General features: G+C 42.4%; 1 protein-coding gene across 2 annotated transcripts in view; it reads right to left on the reverse strand.

Annotated features, from left to right (window-relative positions):
* coasy (CoA synthase) overlaps positions 1-22,461 on the reverse strand; it is a 64,044-nt gene extending 41,583 nt beyond the window's left edge. The window contains exons 1-2 of one of the 2 annotated variants that reach the window (XM_078529535.1): positions 22,354-22,461; positions 18,914-19,597 (exon numbers count right to left, since the gene is read on the reverse strand). In XM_078529535.1, coding sequence (XP_078385661.1) covers positions 18,914-19,597; positions 22,354-22,420 — 751 coding nt within the window. In that variant the 5' untranslated portion in view covers positions 22,421-22,461. Of the gene's footprint in view, positions 1-18,913; positions 19,598-22,259 lie in introns of both variants that reach the window. The other variant, XM_078529536.1, reaches the window with a different exon arrangement.
* Positions 22,462-24,458: the final 1,997 nt, after the last annotated feature.

The following is a 24,458-nucleotide window of genomic DNA, read 5'->3' on the forward strand; positions in this document are numbered from 1 at the left end:
AGTCACCATAAACTTATAGTACTTATGGCGATAGACAAAAGTGGTGAGATTTCTTTTGACATCCTGCCATCTCTGGTCCCTCACTCACAAAGCAAGCTCAGAGCACAAATTACAAAGTGTTCAGATATCTCTGGAATTGACAATGCGCAAGAGCAGGAGTGTGCATCACTAGGGATGATCTGACTGCTGGCTGGTAATGGATCAGGAAGCCAACCAAAAACGATGTTACAACAGCTGAGATGTATTGATTCCTGAAGCCAGCAACTGGTGAAAGTCCACAGCCAGTGCAAGCCATTTGATACTTATCCTAAAACATACTCACGCTTTACATCTCCAATCTCCTTTCCTTCTCCAAAGTCATAGGTACATAGGAGTAGGCCATTCGGCCCAAGCCTGCTCTGCCATTCAAACAGATCACGGTGATCATCTACTTCTGTGCCATTTTCCCCCATTATCCTAAACCCCCTGATGTCATATTGATTTCTGTCTTGAACATGCTCAGTGATTGAGCTTCCACAGTTCTCTGGAGTTTAGGATTCCATAGATTCGCCACTCTTTGAATGAAGAAATTTCTCCTCATCTCAGTCTTAAATGGCCTTCCCCTTATTCTGAGACTGTGCCCCTCTGGTTCTAGACTCACCAGCCAGGGGAAACTTCCTATCCACATCTACCCTGTCATGCCCTGTAAGAATTTTGTAGGTTTCAGTGAGATCACCTCTCATTATCTGAAACGCTAGAGGATACAGGCCCAGTTTCCTCAATCTCTCATAAGACAAACCCGCCATCCTAGGTAATCGTCTAGTGAAGCTCCGTTGCACTCCCTCTCTGGCAAGTATATCCTTCCCTAGATAAGGAGATCAAAACTGTACACAATACTCCAGGTGTGGTCTCACCAAGGCTTTATACAACTGCAGCAAGACATCTTTACTCCTATACTCAACTCCCCTTGCGATGAAGGCCAACTTGGCATTTTTACTGGGAGGGACAGATAGCACTTGTATAGAGAATAGTATGTTAATAGGTGAAGTAGGGGTGATGGAGAAAGTAACAAAATCTAAATTAGGGTTAGTATGGATGTATGCACGGAGTATAGTAAATAAGATTGGGGAGTTACAGGTGCAGATTGCCGTGTTGGAATATGGCGTTGTGGCGATAACAGAGACCTGGCTCAACGAAAGGCAGAACTGGGTGTTAAATATTCCTGGGTACAAGGTGTTCAGAAAAGATAGGATGAAGGAAAGGAGGAGGGGTGGTGGTATTGGTTAAGGAGAGCATTGCAATGCTGGAGAAAGAGGATGTTCCAGAGAGTTCAATAATCAATTTGCTAGAGCTAAGGAACAAAAAGGATGCAATTACATTGCTCGATGTAGTCGACAGACTGTCAACTAGTGAGAAGGACGTAGAACAAATCTGCAGGGAAATTGCAAAGAGATGCAAACATCACAGAATAGTTATAATGGGTGACTTTAATTACCTGAATGTAGACCGGGACAGTGGTAGCATAAAGGGTGGAGAGGGGAAAAAGTTCCTAGATTGTGTTCAGGAAAATTTTCTACGGCAGTATGTGTCCAATCCAACAAGAAAAGACGCACTGTTGGACCTGATTCTTGGAAATGAGGTGATCAAGTGTCAGTGGGGAACATTTAGGAGACAGTGATTATTGTACTGTACATTTTAGGGTGACTATAGTAAAGGACGATAGGCAATCCAGAGCTAGAATAATTAACTGGACAAGATCTGACTTTGATGGGGCAAGAACGGAGCTGGGCCAGAAAGACTGGAATGAAAGATTAGAGGGAAAAACAGTAGCTGAACAATGGGCTACCTTCAAAAAAGAATTGGTTCTGGTACAGTCAAGGTATATTCCATCGAAAGGGAAAGGTTGAACAAACAAACCCAGAACTCCCTGGATGAAGAAGGAGATAGAAATTAAGATAAAGAAAAAGTGTGCTTATGACAGGTGTTAGGTAGAAAATACAATTGAGAACCAAGAGGAATACAGGAGGTTCAGAGGGGAGGTGAAACAGCATATTAGAGAAGCGAAGCGGGATTATGAGAAAAGACTGACAGCCAACATAAAGGGGAATCCCAAAGTCTTCTATAGGCATATAAATAGTAAAAGGGTGGTAAGAGGAGGAGTAGGGCCGATTAGGGACCTAAAAGGGAATTTACACATGGACAAAGGGGCCACGGCTGAGGTATTAAATTAATACTTTGATTCATCTTTACCAAGAAGGTAGATGCTACCCAGGCCACGGTGAGAGACGAGGAAACTCTGTCACTCGATGGGTTCAACATTGATAAGGAGCCAAGTGCTGTATAGACTGTCGATAATCAAAGTTGCCAAAGCACCGGGACTGGACAAGATGCATCCAAGGATACTGAAGGAAGAGAGAGTAGAAATTGAAGGGGCACTGGCCATAAATTTTCAGTCTTCCCTAGACTCAAGGGAAGTACCAGAGGACTGGAGAATTACAAACATTATGCCCTTGTTCAAAAAAGGTTGTAAGGATAAGTCCAGTAATTACAGACCAGTCAGTTTAGCTTCAATTGTGGACAAGATTCTAGAAACAATTATTCGGAATAGAATTGGTAGTCACATGGAAAAATATAGGTTGATAAGGAAGAGCCAGCATGGGTGTCTAAAGGAAGAATCATGTTTAACTAAATTGGAGTGTTTTGAAGAGGTAACAGAAAAGGTCAATGCAGGTAATGCTGTTAATGTGCATGGACTTTCAAAAGGCATTTGATACAGTGCCACACAACAGACTTGTGTGTGAAAAGTTATTGCTCATGGAATAAAAGGGACAGTAGAAACGTGGATACAAAATTGGCTGAAAAATCGGAAGCAGAGAGTAATTAAGGAAGGTTTGTAGTGGAAATCTCCAGGGGTTGGTATTGGGACCCTTGATTTTCCTGATATATATTAATGATCTAGATTTTGGTGTGCAGGGGACAATTTCAAAGTTTGAGGTCATACGAAGCTTGGGAGTACTGTTAACTGAGAGAAGGACAGTGTAGAACTTCAAAAGGACATAGACAAGTTGGTGGAGTGGGCAGATAGGTAGCAGATGAAGTTTAATGTGGAGAAGTGTGAGGTGATGCATTTTGGTAGGAAGAACATGGACAGACAATATAAACTAAGGGGTGAAATTTTGAAGGGGTTGCAGGAGCAGAAAGACCTGGGTGTATATGTGCATAGATCATTGAAGGTGGCAGGACGTGTGGAGAGAGCAGTTAATAAAGCATATAGTATCCTGGGCTTTATTAATAGCAGCATGGAGTATAAGAGCAAGGAGGTTATGCTGAATTTATATAAGACACTTCTTAGACCTCAGCTGGAGTATTGTGTACAGTTCTGGGCTCCACAGGGTAGACGATGGCATAGTGGTATTGTCACTGGAATAGTGATCTAGAGACCCAGGGTAATGCTCTGGGGGCCTAGGTTCAAATCCCGCCACAGCAGATGGTGGAATTTGAATTCAATAAAAACCTGGAATTAAAAAGTCTAATGATGACCTTGAAACCATTGTCAATTGTTGTAAAAACCCATCTGGTTCACTAACGTCCTTCAGGGAAGGAAATCTGTCATCCTTATCTGGTCTGGCCTACGTGACTCCAGACCCACAGCAATGTGGTTGACTCTTAATGCCCTCTGAAATGACCTAGCAAGCCACTCAGTTGTCAAGGGGCAACTAGGGATGAGCAATAAATGCTGGCCCAGCCAGCAAAGCCCACATCCAATGAATAAAAAAAACATTATAGGAAGGATGTGAACATATCGGAGGGAGTGCAGAAGAGATTTACAAGAATGGTTCCAGGGATGAGAAACTTCAGTTAAAACGATAGATTGGAGAGGTTGAGAATGTTCTCCTTGGAGAAAAGACGGCTAAGAGGAGATTTGATAGAGATGGTTAAAATCTCTATCTGGGGCTGGACAGAGTAGATAGGGAGAGCTGTTCCTACTCTTAAAAGGATCACGTACGAGAGGGCACAGATTTAAAGTGATTTGCAAAAGAAGCAAATGTGACGTGAGAAAAAACTTTTTCACACAACGAGTGGTTCGGGTCTGGAATGCACTGCCTGGAAGTGTGGTGGAGGCAGGTTCAATCGAGGCATTCAAGAGGCCGTTAGGTAATTATTTGAATAGAAACAATGAGCAGAGGTATGGGGAAAAGGCAGGGCAATGGCACGAGGTCATAATACTCATCTGGAGAGCCAGTGATGACATGATGGGCCAAATGGCCTCCTTCTGTGCAGTTAAAATTCTGTGATTTCATCTTCCCAATTGCTTGCTGCACTTGCATGCTGGCTTTTAGTGACTCATAGGTTCCTTTGGACATCAACACTTCCCAACCTCTCATCATTTAAGAAATACTCTGCCTTTCTGTTTTTTTCTACCAAGTGGGTAACTTCATACTTATTTACATTACATTCCATCTGCCATGTTCCTGCCCATTCACTTAGCCTGTCTAAATCCCCTCGAAGCCTCCTTACACCCTCCTCACAACTTACATTCCCACCCAGTTTTGGGAGATCAGCAAATCTGAAAATATTACATTTGGTCCCCACATCCAAATCATTTATATAGATTGTGAACAATATTGAACCTTGTGGCATCCCAATTGTAACAGCCTGCCATCCTGAGAATGACCCATTTATTCCTACTGTCTGTTTTCTGTCTGTTAACCAATTCTCAATCCAAGCCAGTATATTACCCCCAATCCCATGTGCTCTAATTTTGTTTATTAACCTCCTGTGTGGGACCTGGTCAAAAGCCTTCTGAAAATCCAAATATACCACATCCCCTGATTCTCCTTTATCTGTGCTACAGGTAACATCCTCAAAAAACTCCAACAGGTTTGTCAAGCATGATTTCCCTTTAATAAACCCACGTTGACTCTGCACAATCATATCATTATTTTCCAAGTGTCCAGTTATCACATCCTTTATAACATATGCTAACATTTTCCCTACTACTGATGTCAAACTTAGGGTCTGTAGTTCTTCGTTTTCTCCCTCTCTCCTTAAATAGTGAGGTTACATTTGCTATTTTCCAGCCTTCAGGAATCTTTCCAGAATCTAGAAAGATAACCATCAATGGATCCACTATATCTACAGCCAACTTCTTCAACACCTGGGATGTAGCTCATCAAGTCCAGGGGATTTATCAACCTTCAATCCAATTAATTTTTCGAGTACTACCTCTTTGTTAATACTACTTTCTTTCAGTTCCTCATTTTCACAAGTCCCTTGGTTCCCTAGTATCTCTGGGAGATTTTCTGTATCTTCCTCTGTGAAGACAGACACAAAGCAATTTAGTTTCTCTGCCATTTCCCTATTCTCCATTATAAATTCTCCTGTCTCCACCACATTTGTCCTTGCTAATCTTTTCCTTTTCACATACTTAAAGAAGCTTTTACAGTCCACCTTTATGTTTCTTGCTAGCTTGCATTCATATTCTCTTTTCCCTTTCTTTACCAGTTTCTTGGTCCTCTTTTGCTGGATTCTAAATTGCTCCCAATCCTTGGGCTTACCACTTTTTTGGCAAATTTATAAGCCACTTCCTTTGATCTAATGCAATCTTTAACTTCTTTTATTAGCCATGGTTGATTTACCTTTCCTGTTGGGTTTGTGTGTCTTAGAGGAATGCATTTTTGTTGTAGATCATGTAATACTTCTTTAAATACTAGCCATTGCCTGTTTATAAAATCTTTTAATGAATTTCCCCAATCCACTATAGCCAACTTGCCCCTCACACCTTCATAGTTCCCTTTGTTCAGGTTTATGATCAGAGTTTCAGAATGAACTATATCACTTGAAGACTATATCACAAGTCCCTGAATGTGCTGTCATATAGCAAATCTATGCCCATTTTTTTCTGCAACTCCATGTTTGAAACTCTCCAATCAGGTTGCCATCTGTGACACAGCACTGAAACTGCCCTAATCAAAGTCACAACTGACAACTTCTGACACTGACTGTGGTAAGCTATCCCTCATCCTTCTAGGCCTGTCTGATATGATTGCCGACACCATCCTCCTGCAACACACTGTTGTCCAGTTGGATTGGATTGCCCTCACTTGGTTTCTTTCTTACCTATAGACTGAAAATCTACCTGCACTGCTACCTCTGGAGTCCTCAAAAGATTTATGTTTTGCCCCCCTCATATTTCTCATCACCAAGCTGTCCCTTATCAGAACTGTCTGATAGAATGTCAGGTTCCACCTGAGTACAGATTATTATTTAAATGGAGAGATCTGGGCAGCCTTGGACATGAATGTTATGAACAACGTATACTTTTTAAGTTGAAATAAATATATACACATATATAATATGTGTGCTTGTGTGTTAAGAATAGTGAAATGGTTTCAGTTAGGTTGTTTGTGAGTCTTCGTTCCTTGGAGACTGGATAGACTCCTGGCTAAACGTCAAGTCTTTTGGGTTTGTTTGTATATATATGCATTTTAATGAGGTTTTACCAACCCTGAAGTTAAAGAGAAGGGTTAAGAGAGGTTAAAAGTTTAGTGATTGTGGGGCGGAAAACACAAAGTAGGAAAAAAACTTTACTATTGCCTAGCAACAGTGGTCCAGGGACACAAACACAAAAAAAGAGCAGAGTTAAGAGATAGAAAGTTCAGTGTGTGCCAGAGTGAAGACAAGGATTTTCAGCTCTCTTGAGAAGAAAACATTACAAAGCTATTTAGACAGTAGTTGACTGAATAGTCAGTTTATAGAACACAGTAAAGTGATCAGTTTAGCAGAGGTGCTACTGGAAGACTGAGTTTAGGGAACTCATTTGTTTTCTCTGCAGTTGAAAAAAACTGAGTTTGGAGTGTGATTTTCAGGTGTCTCAGGGAGAGATACAAGTTGGGTGAAAAGCATCGAGTGAATGCTCAAGAATTCACCAGAAAAAAATCTGTTTGCAATTGTGCCAGTCCCAAGTGAGAAACCGGTATGTCAAGCTAGTGGTAACTGGTTTCTGTGTCTATAAAGATATTGCTGGGATAAAGGAATATTATGAATTTGAAGTGTTGTGCTGTGTTTGTATTGAGATCTTTCCAACCTCTTTGTCTGGTGTAATATAGTTAATCTTTTCTTGTTTAATAAGGATTTTATTATTTGTTTTAAAAGTTCATCAGTAGACTTCTGTGAATTTGTTCATGTAGTGTTTGTGTTTAATGTTTATGCTTTTTTGTAAAAGGGCATTTTATTTAAAAAATTGTTATATAAAACCTGCCAGTGAAGTGTGCAAGTCCCGGCTGTATTGCCCTCTGGTGGAGAATAAGGAATAAGGGCCTGATAAGCTACATCCCAGAGTACAAAAGGAAGTGGCCCCGGAAATATTGGATGCATTGATGGTCATCTTCCAAAAGTCTATAGACTCTGGAGCAGTTCCTACAGATTGGAAGGTGACAAATGTAACCCCACTATTGAAAAAAGGGAGAGAAAAAAGAGAGAATTACAGACCAGTTAGCCTAACCATCAGTAGTGTGGAAAATGCTAGAGTGTATTATATAAAAGACATGGTAACAGAACACTTGGAAAGCATTAACAGGATTAGACAAAGTCAGCATGGGTTTATGAACGGGAAATCATGCTTAATTAATCTACTGGAATTTTTTGAGGATGTAACTAGTAAAATAGATAAGGGCGAACCCAGTGTATGTAGTGTATTTGGATTTCAAGAAGGCTTTTTATAAGGTCCCACATAAGAGGCTGGTGGGCAAAATTAAAGCACATGGAATCGGGGGTAATATACTGGCATGTATTGAGAATTGGTTGACAGACTGGAAACAGAGTGTGGGAAAAAATGTGTCTTTTTCCAGATGGCAAGCGGTGCCTAGTGGGTACCGCAGGGATCAATGCTTGGGCCCCAGCTATTCACGATATATATAAATGACCTGGATGAGGAAACCAAATGCAATATTTCCAAGTTTGCTGACAACACAAAACTGGGCGGGGTTGTGAGGAGGATGCAAGGAGGCTTCAGGGCGATTTAGACGTGTGTGTGAGCAAACACATGGCACATGCAGTATAATATGGATAAATGTGAAGTTATAAGCTTCAGTGTGAAAAACAGAAAGGAAATGTATTATTTAAACGGTGATATATTGGGAAATTTTATATATTGGGAAATGTGGATGTACAAAGGGATCTGGGTGTCCTTGTACATCAGTCAATGAAAGTAAACAGGCAGGTGCAGCAAGCAATTAGGAAGGCATATGGTATGTTGGCCTTCATTGCAAGAGGATTTGAGTTCAGAAGCAGGGATGTCTTACTGCAGTTATACAAGGCCTTGGCGAGACCACACCTGGAGTATTGAGTGCAGTTTTGGTCTCCCTACCTAAGAAAAGGATATACACGCCACAGAGGGAGTGCAGTGAAGGTTCACTAGGCTGATACCAGGGATGGCAGGACTGTCGTATGAGGAGAGATTGGTTCAACTGGGCCTGTATTCACTAGAGTTTAGATGAATAAGAGTAAGGTCTCATTGAAACATATAAAATTCTAACAGGCTAGACAGACTAGATGCAGGGAGGATGTTTCCCCTGGTTGGAGAGTCTAAAACCAGGGCCCACAGTCTCAGGATAAGGGGCAAGTCATTTAGGGCTGAGGTGAGGAAAAATTTCTTCACTCAGAGGGTGGTCAACTTGTGGAATTCTTTACCACAGAAGGCTGTGGAGGCTGGGTCACTGAGTATATTCAAGAAAGAAATTAATAATTTTTTCGATATTGGCGGCATCAAGGGGTATGGAGAGAAAGCAGGAATATGGCGTTGAGATAGAGGGTCAGCCATGATCATATTGAATGGCGGAGCAGGCTCGAAGGGCCGAATGGCCTACTCCCACTCCTAGTTTCTATGTTTAAAGGAATCTTCTGTTTTTTCATACAGGAAGTTGGAGTTCAGAAGCAAATAGCTGTGTGTGTATTCTTAATTGTTAAGAAGTGACAAAATACTTCAAATGGCGACATGGATGGGATCATCATTATTAAGGGCTTTAGTGGCCTTTGATCTAGTTTGTATGGACTTTGTAGTTTATGTCGAGCAAATGGAACAGTTTTTCATGCGAATGAGATTGAAGAGGAAAAGCAGGCCTCAATGTTTCTTACAGTCACTGGAATGAAAAATTTCACTTTACTGAAATCTCATTGCTCCTGCCAAGCCAGCAGATAAAAGCTTTAAAGAGCTTGTGGGCGTTTTGAAGAAGGACTTTGATCCCAGGCCAGCAATTATTGCCGAAAGATTCAAGTTTCACCAAAGAGAACAGCATGAAAGTGAGTCAGTTTCCCAGTTCCTGGCTGAGTTCAAAAAAATTAGCAGAACACTGACTTTAAAGGTTACCTGGAAGAAGTGTTGGATGATCGCTTGGTTTGTGGACTAAGAAATGAAAGAATTCAGTGTAGATTGCTAGCAGAGCAAGAGTTGATACTGAAGAGAGCGTTCGAGATTGCGCAAAGCATAGAAATGGCAGAAAAACAAGCTGGAGATTTGAAAGCGCCTTTTAACAATACCGAAGTTAAAATAGTAAAGTCAAGATATACTCGCTTTCAAACATGTTATCGCTGTAATGGAATAGGGCATAATGCAGAAGCCTGTAAGTGGAAAACTGCCGATTGTCGTTACTGTGGAAAAAAAGGACACATACAGTGTGCATGTAGATCAAAGGCTGATCACAGTAAAGCAGTGCCACCAAGAAAAGGGCATCACGAGGAGCACAGAGAAGTCTTGCTTGAAAATAAACAGGCAGGTTAAAAAGACACACTACTTGAAAACAAAATACAAAATCAATGAGAGTCCAGATGAGACAGAAAATTAAACTAACAGTGACAATGAGGAAGAGCAATTGTATTGCATTCAGTCTGATCTGAAACTAGATGAAGGACTAAAAGTTGGCATAGCCTTAAATGGTAAAATGGTTGAAATGGAGGTTGACACTGGAGCATCTGTTTCTATTGCTTCAGAGAAGACACGGGAGAAAATTTTCAAGAAATGCTTATTGGAGAAAACCCCCCTCCAGCTTAGCACCTACACTGGTGAGCCTGTGAATATACTTGGAAAAATATCCGTTCAAGCTAAATATGGATATCAAACAAGGTTGCCACTTATTGTGAAAGGTGATCGTTCATCACTTATGGGCAGGAACTGGCTAAAAGAAATTCGGCTGGACTGGAATAAAATAAATAAAGTGCATTGCAACTCCATGTTGCAGTCCTTGTTAGACAAGCGTACTGATGTCTTCAAAGAAGGTCTTGGAGTTATTAAAGACATTGAAGTCAAACTTGCTGTGAAGGCTGAAGATCCTCCAAGGTCCTTTAAACCACGTTCAGTTCCCTATTCAATGCGACAGAAAATCGAGCAGGAACGAAAGCAACTTTAAAACTTTCAGATAATTGAGAAAGTTGATTATGCAGAGTGGGCAGCTCCAATAGTCCCAGTAGTGAAAGATGGCAGGTCTGTCGTAATATGAGGTGACTATAAATTCACCATTAATTCTTTCCTAGAAGTGCATCAGTATCCGCTATCGAAAATTGAGGACCTGTTCGCTGCTCTGAACAGAGGTGAATTATTCACAAAGCTTGACCTATCTCAGGCATTTTTGCAAATACAGATGAATGAAAATTCCAGGAAGTATACAACCATCAGCACACAGAGATCTATATCAATACAAACGACTATCATTCAGAATCATGTCATCACCAGCTTTATTCCAGCAGGAATTCCATGGGCAAAATACTGCAGGGCCTCCCTGGTGTAATCTGCTTCCAAGACGACATACTCATCACTGGGAAAAACCTCCCAACTCATTTAGAGAACCTAGGCAGGGTCCTGCGTAGACTCAAAAAATATGGCATCAAATAAGAAATCCAAATGCTTGTTCCTGAAGCACTCAGTGGAACGCCTGGGACATGTGATCGATGAAACTGTCCACTCAACCTCTCTCAGAAAGGTGGAGGCAGTGATGAATGCACCATAGCCCAAAAACATTACAGAGCTTCGACGTTTTTGGGACTTGTGAATTATTACAGCAAGTTCATTTCCAGTTTGGCTAAGAAGGCAGCACCACTGAATAATCTGAAGAAGAATGCAAAATGGGATTGGTCACAAGCCTGTCAGGAAAGTTTCAAGGAACTCAAGCAAGAGCTCACTTCTGCTAAAGTCCTGCCACATTTCAATGAAAAGTTCCTGTCAGCCTGGCTTGTGATGCACCTGGATATGGTTTTGGAACCGTCATCTCCCACATATTTCCTGGTGGCAGCGAAAGACCCATCGAATATGTCTCAAGCACATTGTTCAAGGCAGAACAAAATTATGCCTAAGTTGAGAAGGAAGCTCTTGGACTAATCTATGGAGTCAAGAAGTTCCACCAATATTTGTATGGGCATAAACTCACATTAATTACAGACCACAAGTCTTTGACCTGGTTGCTTAGCCCGAAGTCACAAACCCCAACACTTGCTGCTGCACGCCTACAAAGATGGGCACTGATCTTATCTGCTTACCAGTACAAAATTACATTTCTCTCTACTGATAACCGTGGAAATGCAGACGCACTTTCCAGACTTCCGTTACACCACAGCTCCATAACCCGAAGTGAAGTCACTGCTTTCAATGTGAACCAGATAGACATGTTACCTGTTAAAGTGGATCAAATTCAACTTGAAATGCAGAGGGATGCTGTGCTCTCCAAAGTTTACCTGTACATGCAGAAGGGTTGTTGTATACCTCAAGAAGTGGCTACTGAGTTTAAACCTTACTACACACATAGATTTGAGCTGACTCTGCAAGACAGTTGTTTGTTATGGGGAATCAGAGTTGTTATTCCTTGAAAATTCCAATCATGAGTGTTAGAAGAACTTCAGTCACATGGGAATTGTCAAAATGAAAGCATTAGCTCGTCTACATGTATGGTGGCCACACCTGGATAAAGACATTGATTGCCTTCCATGCCAAGAAATGAAGTCTTCTCTTGCACCTGTCCCATTACATGCTGGACCACATCTCAGACATACGTTCCTGGCTAAAGCGGGGAGATATGACGTTTGTGTTTAATGTTTAAGCTTTTTTGTAAAAAGGGCATTTTAGTCAAAAGAATCGTGATATAAAACCTGCCAGTAGTCCTGGGTGTATTGCCCTCTGGTGGAGAAGAAGGAATAAAGGAACCTTCTGTTTTTCATACAGAAAGTTGAGTTCAGAAGCAGATAGCTGTGCGTGTATTCTTAACTGTTAAGTGACAAAACAATTCAGTGCAGTAACTTTCCTCTAGTTTAAAAAAAAATTCGGATCTATCAAGCCAGGTTTCACTCTGTGATCTGACTTTTCCAGTATCAGCTGGGATCGTAACAATCACAAAAAGTTAGCAAGCAGATACAGCAGGTTTTTAGAAAGGCAAATAGAACGTAGGCCTTTATTACAAAGGGGATGGAACATAAAAGTAGGGAATTTTTGCTGACATCCAGCTTCACCTTCCCATCACCTTTCTAGACCTATCAACTGCCTCTGTGCTGATAGACTGTATCCAGGACTCAGTCATGGATGAGCAAAAATTTTGAATTAAATTTTGGGAAGACCAAAGCCTGTGGTCTTCAGTGCTCTGTCCCCACCACAAACTCGGTTCCCTAGCTACTGAATCTATTCCTCTCTATACTGAACTGGACTGTTAACAAGCCAGCATCCTATTTAACCCTGAACTGAGCTTCCAACACCAAAACCGCCTACTTCCACTTTATCATTGCCTATCTCGAACCCTGCCTGACTACAAACCTGCCTCAGCCTATATGAAACCCTCATCCATGCTTCTGTCATCTCCAGACTTTATTATTCCAATATATTATAAAGGCAAAATACTGCGGATGCTGGAAATATGAAACAGAAACAAAAAATGCTGGAAAAACTCAGCAGGTCTGGCAGTATCTGTAGAGAGAAAGACAGTTAACGTTTCGAGTCCGTATGACTCTTCTTCAGAGCTTAACTTTGATTATTCCATTACTCTCCGGGCCAGCTTCACATCTTCCACCCTCCACAACTTTTAAGCTCACCCAAAACTTTGCTGCCCAGGTCCTAAATTTCACCTAGTCCTGCTCATCCATCATCCCTGTGTTCGCTGACCTGCAGTTCTCTCTGCGTTTTAAAATTCTCATTAGTTTTCAAACCTCTAATCTCGTCCAGCCCTACAATCTTCCGATATCTGCACTCCTCCAATGCTGACCTTTTGCACATTGCCAATTTTTAATCACTGCATCTTAAGTGGCTACGCCTTCAACCTGCCTAAACCTTAAGCTTTGGAATTCCCTTCCTAAATGTCCATCACTTTAACCCTCTCTTCTCATTTAAGACACTCCTTAATATCAACAGCTCTGAGCAACTTTTAGTTATCTATTTAACTATTCGTTAATATGGCTTTGGTGTCCAATTTAGTTTGATTAAGCTCCTATGAAGTGTCTTGGGACATTTTACAATGTTAAAGGTGCTATATCTAGGCAGGTTGTTGTTACCTACCAAGGTAATGCCCAAATATTTTCTTCATATTCCCTTTTGCACCTTGATTGACGATCACCTCTTCCAATTCTTATTCGCTTGCTCTCTGCCTGCCTGTATGGTGACCAGCTCTTGGAATCCCTCCACTTTCAGTTTATGATGGAATTTCATCATGTGTTCCTCAAGCCAAGGAACTTTGAGCTCAAGTCTGTTTGCCCTGGATGTTTAAATCATTCAGGAATTTCCATAGTCAGCAAGATACCATAACACAAATTGTAACTATTCTAGCATTGTAACATTTTTAAATTTTACTAAGACATGCTCCACACTATACATTAGTTTCAAACAATAATTTGTTGAGCAGCGGGTCCAATGAAATACAACAAGCTGTATTTACATAGTGCCTTTAAAGTAGAAAAGCATCCCAAGGCACTTCACAGAAGCATTATGAAACAAAATTTGACAAGGTAGCTTACCCCAATTTTTGGCAAACTCTTTCCACAATCTGTTCATTAACTCTGCTGTTACACATAGACCGGGGACAAGCTAAAATAACTAAATAGATTTACTTGCAACATCAGGTACAGTTGCATTTATAGAATAATAAACTAATGATATGACTGGAATGTATAACATATCACAGGCCCTCCTCCAGCTGCTAGAACTGCTTCTTTGAATTAAAATAATCACTGGAAATGTAATTGAGACTCAAGAACAGATATAATAACTAATCAGTCAAGACTTCTTATACCTCTTGATGAGGCATATTTCCCAAATAGTTTTATATTTATATAGCATTTGTCAAATTTACAGAGCGCTGTTATCTGAATAATCGTTCAAGCCAGCAAGAAATAAATCTGTATGTAGACTTTGCTTTTGTTTCACTTTCATTGAAAGAGGAAAGAAAATATATTTTAAATATATTAAAACATGAAAATACAATGATACAATGTTGTGGATAACCACAATAAAACTAAATCAGAGTCTGAAATTATACAGTGACAATTTCAGGGGTGAGAGTGACTGAAGACAAAAAGGTCTGAATTATTTTGAGACAAGGAATCATGTACACATTATAGCGCAATGTGACAAAGTCATTGCAACATGAAGGGTCAGAAAATTGTAGCATTTTTTTAATCATCTGTGGCAAAACGCAAATGCTTCTAGGCCTCTTCAAATGGGTGGAATTGTAAAAGTGCTGTGAGATGAACAGTTACTCACACTTCACAAAAGAGCCAATTATCTTAATCTTGAGAAGTTTAACATCATTAGAAGGTTAGGTACTCATGCTTGCACTGAGATTTCAGCAATTAAATGTTATATTCAAGCATAATCTAATTTACTGAAAAAACAGTTTAATCCACGTTTAGATATTGGTGAAAGTGGTGGGGGTTGTGGGTGTGGTGAGGGGTGGGGGGGGGCGGGGAGGAGAGGAGGGGGGATTCAGGTAATTTTAGGAATGTAAATCTGCCTATCAAATAGCATTCTTTGGTTTGCTAGGGTAAAATGTCCAATCAGCAATAACCCTCACCTGCCCCGGAAACCACATTGTCCCGCAGTCATAAAGCACTGCAGGGCTGATTAGTGAGGATCAAGTGGGGCTTAAGTCCCACTCCCTGGAGCTGCTGGCTAATCTGATTGGCCAGCAGCTCCATCAGTCCCAGGAAGAACCGGGGAGGCATTACTGGCCGCTGCAGGGACTGCTGGTGAAGAAAGGACCCCAAGGCCTTGGATCCCTAGAGCAGGCCGGGAGAGTTTGGGATGGTTAGGGAGAGGAGCGTTGTGGGTCGAGGTGGGCGGAAAGGAAGGTGGGGTTCTGTCTAAGGGAGAACAACCCCACGACAGTCAAAGGGCAGCCCTCGAAGAGCACCCTGCCCTCTTTCAATCCACCCCTTAAACATTTCAGTTTAAAAATTGGCCTGCCCACTCCCACCCTGCTGCCCAGCTTTTTGTGGTGCGGGCAGCATATTATCAGCATCAATAGGCTTGGTAACAAGCTTAAATCTCCCTTAATTGTTTATTTAAATATTGTGGGCTGGCTGGCGATTTCGGTGTCTGTCACCCCCATGTACTATGCGGGTGAGCTTGGGGGCGGGTGGGAAGGTGGTGGGTTGGGCACCCATTCCATCATATGTGCACCCTCCCAGGGGAAATACTCCCGATGGAGGCAAGTAAAATTCAGCCCAATTAGTGGGAAAGGTTTTAACAAAGAGATTTTTCTCATCTAAACAGATTTTGCAGCCAAAGCAAAATTGTATCAGTCACTAAGTTCTCCATTATCCTGGGGTATACCATTGACCAGAAACTGGACTGGACTGGACTAGCCATATAAATACTGTGGCTACAAGCTGCAGAATTCACAACCTCTGACCTGCTCGAGTAACTCATGTCCTGACTCCCCAAAGGCTGTCCACCAGCTACAAGGTGCATGTCAGGAGTGTGATGGAATGCTCTCCACTTGCCTGATGAATGCAGCTCCAATAACACTCAAGAAGCTCGACACCGTCCAGGACAAAGCAGCCCGCTTGGTTGGCACTGCATCCACAAACATTCACTCCCTCCACCACTGATGCACAGTGGCAGCAGTATGTACCATATACAAGATGCACGACAGCAACTCACCAATGCTCCTTCGACAGCACCTTCCAAACCCGCGACCTCTACCATCTTGAAGGACAAGGCAGCAGGTGCATGGGAACGCCACCACCTGAAGTTCCCCTCCAAACCACTCACCATCCTAACTTGGGACTAAATCGCTGCTTCTTCACTATCGCCAGCTCAAAATCCTGGAACTCCCTTCCTAACAGCACTGTGGGTGTGCCTACACTTACATGGACTGCGGCGGTTCAAGAAGGCAGCTCACCACCATCTTCTCAAGGACAATTAGGGATGGGCAATAAATGCTGGCCCAGCCAGCTCCATCCACATTCCACGAATAAATAAAAAAAACAGAGCATGCTGCATTCGCAAATAAGAGCTGCAATTTCCTCCACAATGATTCTATGAAGCAAATCCTAACAATAATGGAGATCACTAATCAGCAATACAATGGACAGGGTACAGGAAATATTGATGAAAAGAAGCTATTAAGCTTCACTGAAACTAGGTGGAGCATGTTTATAGACTCAGATTTTGAAATCACTTTTATATTGTGCTAGTGCTAACAACTCCCAACATGCAGATCCTCTATAGCTGGTGGCGTTAGCAGACTGCGAGAGCAGTTTAGCAGTTCACCTTATGTGAATAATGTGTTTAATTTTAGCTTAGTCTCTCTCCTAAACCAAGTTTCCTACCAATATTGACAAACAGAGAGGAGGCTGAAATTTAAATATGAATGAGAATAATGACCAGTCACTGATAACTTACCCACTAACTGCTAGTTCAAAGCGAGCTGGGGCTGCCTGGCTCGAATACTACGAGAAGAAGTGGAGGTACAATGTGAGTGCTCCCGAGTGCTTGGTCTACCTGGAGAGTTGCTTCAACATTAACAAGAAGACTGACTCCAAGAACAAGCACCCGGTGGTCCTCTACACCAGGACGAGTACTTTGTTGTAGCCACCGACTGTGACAGCGAGGAGAGCTGATACCACGTTCCTGGAGCTGTACAACAGGGAGAAGCTGCCCGAAGCATGGGGCGGGCGGACGGACCAAGAGCGTGACAGCAAAGTCCCTACTTCAGCCAGCACTATTGGCGGCCTGACAGGAGGAGAGGACAGCTGAAAGTCTCCTGCATGCTGGCTGTGGGAATGACCAGAGTTGTGATTGGAGGAGCAGCGAGCATGAGAGTGACAGAGCTGCCCCTCTAATTGTAGATTCTATCTCTGAAGTAGCAGCAAAACTGGGAGGGAGGAAACCCATGATTTGAGAAGCTGGAGCAGCAATTGTGGGAGACACAGAACCTATGACTGGAGGAGCAACTCAGTCTCTCCCGCGTTTGCTGCTCCACTAATCACAACTCTGCCCCAGTTCCAGCTCTCACTGACAAAGTACCGATTTTTTTAAGGTCTGTACCACCCATGAAGGTCAGAACATGTATATAAAATGGCAGATTTCCGAAACACCAATGTCGGAAATCTGCCAAATGGCAGAAATTTTTCATCCCTGCAATTCCCATTTCGCAATGAAATAGCCTGCATAAATTGGCCTGATCGATCCCTTTAGTCCTTTCAAAATACTTATACTTCGCATAACTAAGCTAGTATCTTTGAACAGAATTGATAAAGGGGAGTTGGCGGACGTAGTATACTGGGAAAAATATGAGGTTGTTCACTTTGGTAGGAGGAACAGATGTGCAGAGTGTCTCTGAAATGGTAAGAGATTAGACAGCGTAGGTGTACAAAGAGACCCAGGTGTCCTTACCAATAGGTCACTGAGGGCTGACATGCAGGTGGAATAAGCAATTAGGAAGACTAATGGTATTTTAGCCTTTATCGCAAGAGGATTTGAGTGCAGGATGGCAAAAATTTGCTTCAATTGCATAGAAGCTAGATTAGACCAGACCTGGAGTACTGTGTACAGTTTTGGTCCCCATGCCTTGGGAAGGATATCATTGCCATAGAGGAAGTGCAATGAAGGTTCACCAGACTTGTTCCCAAGATGTCGGAACTGTCCTATGAAGAGAGATTGGGAAAGCTGCGCCTGTATACTCCAGAGCTTTTAAGAATGAGAGGCGATCTCATTGAAACCTACAAAATACTTAAAGGGAGACAGGGTAGATGCAGGTAAGATGTTTCTCCTGACTGGGGAATCTAGAACCAGGGCACACAGTTTCAATAAGAGCGAAGCTACTTGGGACCGAGAGGAGGAACATTTTTTTACTTAGGGGGTTGTGAATATTTGGAATTCTTTACCCCAGACGACTGTGGAAGCTCAGTCATTGAATATGTTTAAAGGAGAGACCGACAGATTTCTAAATATCAAATGACATAATGGGATATGGGGATTGTGTGGGAAAAAGGAATTGAAGTGGATGAGCAGCCACGATCGTATTGAATAGTGGAGCAGGCTCAACAGGCAGAATGGCCTCCTTCTGCTCCTATGTTTACAACAAACAAAATATGGGCACCTGCTTTGAGCAATTTTTGTATATGCTCAAACTGTACAAATTTCATAATTTATGACAGAGGCACATGGCATTATTGATGAAAGCAAAAAACTGCGGATGCTGGAAATGCAAAACAAAAATAAAAATACCTGGAAAAACTCAGCAGGTCTGGCAGCATTTGCGGAGAGGAACACAGTTAACAGGAGAGTTGAAGAGTCATACGAACTCGAAACATTAACTGCGTTCCTCTCCGCAGATGCTGCCAGACCTGCTGAGTTTTTCCAGGTATTTTTATTTTTGTTTTGGCATTATTGATGTCTGTGCACATTACTCATAGAACACATATTGTACCTAGACAATTACACTCAGGAGTCTTAGACAATACTCACTATTAAGCAGTTCTCCATCAGCCACTCCAATTAACAAACGTTTTTCTGTTAGCAAGCATGATATGCTGAGAAGGATCCTGTGAGCAGAATGGAGTCTGTCAAAAGTTCCACCTAACACAACATCGCTGTAACTCGGAATATTTTCATTTAAACTGGAATCCTCCATATCAGAACTGGAAATGCTCACCGTACCATCTATGTCAGGTTGTAAAAGAATGGTCCTCAAATTGGGTTTACATACGTAACATCCATGAGTATATTTTTCCAGGCACTGCATAACTAAATTGGATTGGTTTAAATCTGTAATTCTGTAGTCTGTTAAGACCACCTCTGGTGGTTCAGACAGCATCTGGACTGATGAAAATGGCTGCTGAGTTGAAGGGTGATTTTTAACATTTGAGAGAATTACCCTGATGTCCAGGTGACTGCACACATGAGAACTTTTTGTGTAAAGATTAGTTAGCAGTTGGGAAACTTCATGGTTTGCTGGTATGTATACTGGATTGGGTTGAATGTAGTTGCCTGTAAGTCCCAATCCTGGATGTAAATGAACATATAAAATGTCCTTAACAAATTTTGCAGTTGCTGTCAAAACTGGAGCAATGCGTAACGGAATAAGGGAAAGTGGAGATGTTAAAACAAGAATGCCAGTACGAAACATGGTCATCATTTCTGTATGATATCCTGAAAGGAAAAGGCAAAAAGTCACAGTTAGTCCTTTCTTAAGATGTGTGTCTTTAGCAAGGTCAAAATTTATTGTCCATCCCTAATTCTCCCGAGAAGGAAGTGGTGAGCTGTCTACTTGAACCACTGTTTGATACAATCAAGTGGCTTGTCTACCACATTATTGTGGGATTGGATTCACACATAAGGCCTGACTGGATAAGGATGGCAAGTTTCCTTCCCTAAAGGACACATTTGTGAACCAGTTAGATTTTTACAATAATCCATCAGCTGCACAATCATTTTTACTGAGACATGTTTTTTTATTTCCTGACCTTTCTAAAAAAAACTAAAATCAAATTCTAAAACCATCATGGCAGGATTGGATCTCATGCTCTCTGGATTATTAGTCTAGTCATAATTCAGTAAGTGTTTTTGAGAAGTTAGAAGTGTATGGACAAAATAAAGGCAGCGTCAGATTCATTTCAAAAGTTGTGTGCATCGTACTAGACCCAAGGAATTGAAGGGAGTGGCAGCACAGACAGGAAGTTGGTTCAAGGACAGAAAATGGAGTTTCAGTATAATGCATCTTTTCCAGGCTGCATGAGTGGAGTGTGTTGGGACTAAACCACATCTCTATTTAAATAAATTATGGACTTGGAATAGAGTGTGGAAACATACAGCAATACAAAAGTGGAGATCGTAAGTGTGAAGACAACTAAGGCAAGCATCAACAGGGTTAGCAGACTGGATAGACGTTAATGCAGAAAAACGTAACATGATACATTTTGGAAGCAAGAGTAAGACATTGGAAAGACTCAGACTCTCTTTAGTACTGCAGCAGTTCAACTCGGTCAATCACCACCTTCAAGGGGTAACCAGGAATGGGCAATAATTAAGCCGTGCCAGCAACACACAAATCTATGAACAAAACATTTTTAAAAAAGAGGTATGAAAGACATTCAAATGATGAGGAATTTTGACAACATAAATGAAAATCCCACCACAGTAGCTGTTGGAATTTAAATACAATTAATTTTTAAAAATTCATTCATGGGATGTGGACTTAGCTGGCCAGACTAGCATTTATTGCCCATCCTTAACTGCCCTTGAGAAGGTGGTGGTGAACTGCCTTCTTGAACCACTGCAGTCCCTGTGGTGTTAGGGAGTACATTCCAGGGTTTTGACCTAGCGACAGTGAAGGAACGGCGATTTAGTTCTAAGTCAGAATGGTGAGTTGCTTGGAGGGGAACTTCCAGGTGGTGGCATTCCCATGTGTTTGCTGCTCTTGTCCTTCTAGGTGGTAGTGTTCGTGGGTTTGGAAGGTGCTATCTAAGGAGCCTTGGTGAGTTCCTGCAGTGCATCTTGAAGATGGTACACACTGCTGCTATTGTGCGTCAGCACTGGAGGATGGGAATGTTTGTGGAAGGGATGCCAATCAAGCAGGCTTTGTCCTGGATGGTCTCGATCTTGAGTGTTGTTGGAGCTGCACTCACCCAAGCAAGTGGAGAGTACTCCATCACACTCCTGACTTGTGCCTTGTAGGTGGAGGACAGGCTTTGGGGAGTTATGAGATGAGTTACTCACGCAGAATTCCTAACCTCTAACCCTGCTCTTGCAGCCAGTGTTTATATGGCTAGTCCAGTTCAGTTTCTGGTCAATGGTAACCTCCAGGATGTTGATAGTGGGGGATTCAGTGATGGTAATGCCACTGAATGTCAAGGGGCGATGGTTGCATTCTCTTTTGTTGGAGATGGTTGTTGCCTGGCACAAATGTTACTTGCCACTTGTCAGCCCAAGCCTGGATATTGTCTAGGTCTTGCTGCATTTGGACATGGACTGTTTCTGGAGTTGGGAATGATGCTGAACATTGCACAATCATCAGCAAACATCCGCACTTCTGACCTTATGATAGAAGGAAGGTCGTTGATGAAGCAGTTGAAGATGGTTGGGCCGAGGACACTACCCTGAGGAACTCCTGCAATGATGTCCTGGAGCTGAGATGACTGACCTCCAACAACCACAACCATCCTCCTGTGTGTCCCTTTGTGCTATATTAAGCTAATCTCAGTGATAGTGACCATGACAACTATCATTGATTATTGTAAAAACCCATCCAGTTTACTGGTGTCTTTGAGGGAAGGAAATCTGCTATCCTTACCTGGTCTGACCTACATGTGACTCCAGACCCCAAGCAATGTGGTTGACTCTTAACTGCCCTCAGTTCAAGGGCAATCAGGGATGGGCAACAAATGCTGGCCTTGCCAGCAACACCCACACCTCATGAAAGAATAAAAATAAAGTTGCCCCAAGTTGCTCAATGGAGGACAAAATGTAAGATTATCATCAAGGAACAAAGGGAGAGCAAAAGGAGAGGGGGTGAGAGGTTTCTAAGCGGGTTAAGAAAGCAAAGTGGACACAGGTAAAGGAGGGTTTGGGTTTTTTTTGGGAGCGGGAGGGTGGTGAGGGACAGCCCAGGGGATGATGGGCCGAAGGGCGTTGGGGGGGGGGGCTAAGGGACAGCCCAGGGGGCGATGGACCGAAGGGTCAGCTGGTCAGTGTGGCAGCGGCCTAGAGCTGAGGGAGCCCCCGAAGGTCAGTGTGATTCTCAGCCACCCGGATTGGGCCTTCCCGGGAAGCATAGATGCGCTAAACCCGTGTCCTCTGGAGGCCGCGCACTCACTGCTCTCGGGAGAAGATTATCATCGTCCCGGAGATTCAGGCCTCAATCCTCTGCCCCGAGTAGGAGCCAAACCCGGGACTACCGCAGCACCCACCTGGGTCCGCAGGGCGCACCAACAACGGCTCCCAATGGTCGAGCGGCGCAGCAACGCCTCCTCCCATTGGCCCAGTTACCCGGTGACGTCACTGCACAACCTTAAAGCCGTTGGACAGGTATTAGCCAATATATCAGGAATGATGAGAAAATGCTAAATATAATAGTGTAATGGTAATAGAATGAATGGTAATATAATGAAAGGTATCTAGAGTTTATGGAATTAAAGAAACTTGGAAGAGAGGAGGAAATTGAAAAATAAATGAAAAAGTGTGGGGAAAAGGCACTGAGGGTAACAAGGACACAAATTGAGAAAAAAAAAACAAATACCTGGAAAAACTCAGCAGGTCTGGCAGCATCGGCAGAGAAGAGCAAAGTTGACGTTTCGAGTCCTCATGACCCTTCAACAGAACTAAGTAGAAATAGGAAAGGGGTGAAATATAAGCTGGTTTAAGGGAGGTGGGGGGGTGGCGGGGGTTGTTGGGACAAGCAAGCAGTGATAGGAGGAGATAACCAAAAGATGTCACGGACAAAAGAACAAAGAGATGTTGAAGGTGGTGATATTATCTAAAAGAATGTGCTAATTAAGGACACAGATTGGACTCTGGGTCATTCAATATCCATTACCAAAGTGGCTCAGTAACACCATGACTGACCAAGCTGACCACGATGATCGAACTGAACAAGTCCTGAAGGGCATAGCTGCCAGATTGGGCCTGCGGCAAGTGGTGAGGGAATCAAGAGAGACAAAACCTCATCTTTCATCTTGGCACTCTACAGCTTTCTGGACTCATTGACTTCAACAATTTTAGATCATACAAACGAACGAATTAGCAGTAGACCATTCAGCCCCTTGAACTTGCCCTGCTGTTTGATAAGACCATGGCTGATCTGATTGTGGCTGCAACTCCACATTCCGCCTACCTCCGAAAACTTTTGACTCCTTGTAAGTCAAGAATCAGTTTATCTCTGCTTTAAAAATATTCAATGACCCTGCCTTCACCACTCTCTGGGAAAGTGCCTTCACCACTCTCTGGGAAAGTGCCTTCACCACTCTCTGGGAAAGAGTGCTCCAAAGATTCACAATCCTCCGAGAGAAAACATTTCTTCTCATTTCCGTCTTGAATGAGAAACCCTTTATTTTTAAACTGTGCAAGGGGAAACATCTTTCAGCATTCACCCTGTCAAGTCCCCTCAAGATCTTATATATTTCAGTAAGCTCATTCTTCTAAACTCCAGTAGATACAGACCCAGCCTATCCAATCTTTCCTTGTAAGATAAACCCCCATCCAAGGTATCAGGTGAGGGAAGCTTCTCTGAACTGCTTCTTAAATAAGGAGACCAAAACTGCACACGGTACTCTAGATGTGGTCTCACCAATGTTCTGTACAACTGTAGCAAAACATCCCTACTTTTATATTCCATTCCTCTTGCAATAAACGCCATTTGCCTTCCTAATGACTTGCTGTACATGCATACTAACCTTTCCTGATTCATGTATCAGGGCACCCAGATCCCTCTGTACTTCAGAGTTCTGCAAGCTGTCTCCATTTAAATAATATGTTGCTTTTCTATTCTTCCTGCCAAAATGGAAAAGTTCAAATTTTCCCACATTATATCCATCTGCCAAATTTTTGCTCACTCAGTTAACCTACCTATGCCCCTTTGCAGACTCCTGATGTCCTCTTCACAACTTACTTTCCTACCTATCTTCGTGTCATCAGAAAATTTAGCAACCAGACTTTTGGACCCTTCATCCCAAGTCATTGATATAAGTTGTAAATAGTTGAGGCGCCAGCACTGATCCCTGTGGCACTCCACTCGTCACATCTTGCCAACCCAAAAATGACCCATTTATCCCTACTCTCTGCTTCCTGTTAGCTAACCAATCCTCTATCCATGCTAATATGTTACCCCTACACAATGAGCTGTTATTTTGTATAGTAATCTTTGACTTGGCACCTTGTCAAATGCCTTCTGGAAATCTAAGTACGGTACATCCACATGTTCCCCTTTATCCACATCGCTTGTTACTTCCTCAAAGAAGTCCAATAAATTAGTCAAACATGATTTCCCTTTCACAAAACCATGTTGTCTCTGCCTGAT

Source organism: Cetorhinus maximus, chromosome 25 (genome assembly GCF_964194155.1).
Source record: "Cetorhinus maximus chromosome 25, sCetMax3.hap1.1, whole genome shotgun sequence".
NCBI classification, from domain to species: domain Eukaryota; kingdom Metazoa; phylum Chordata; class Chondrichthyes; order Lamniformes; family Cetorhinidae; genus Cetorhinus; species Cetorhinus maximus.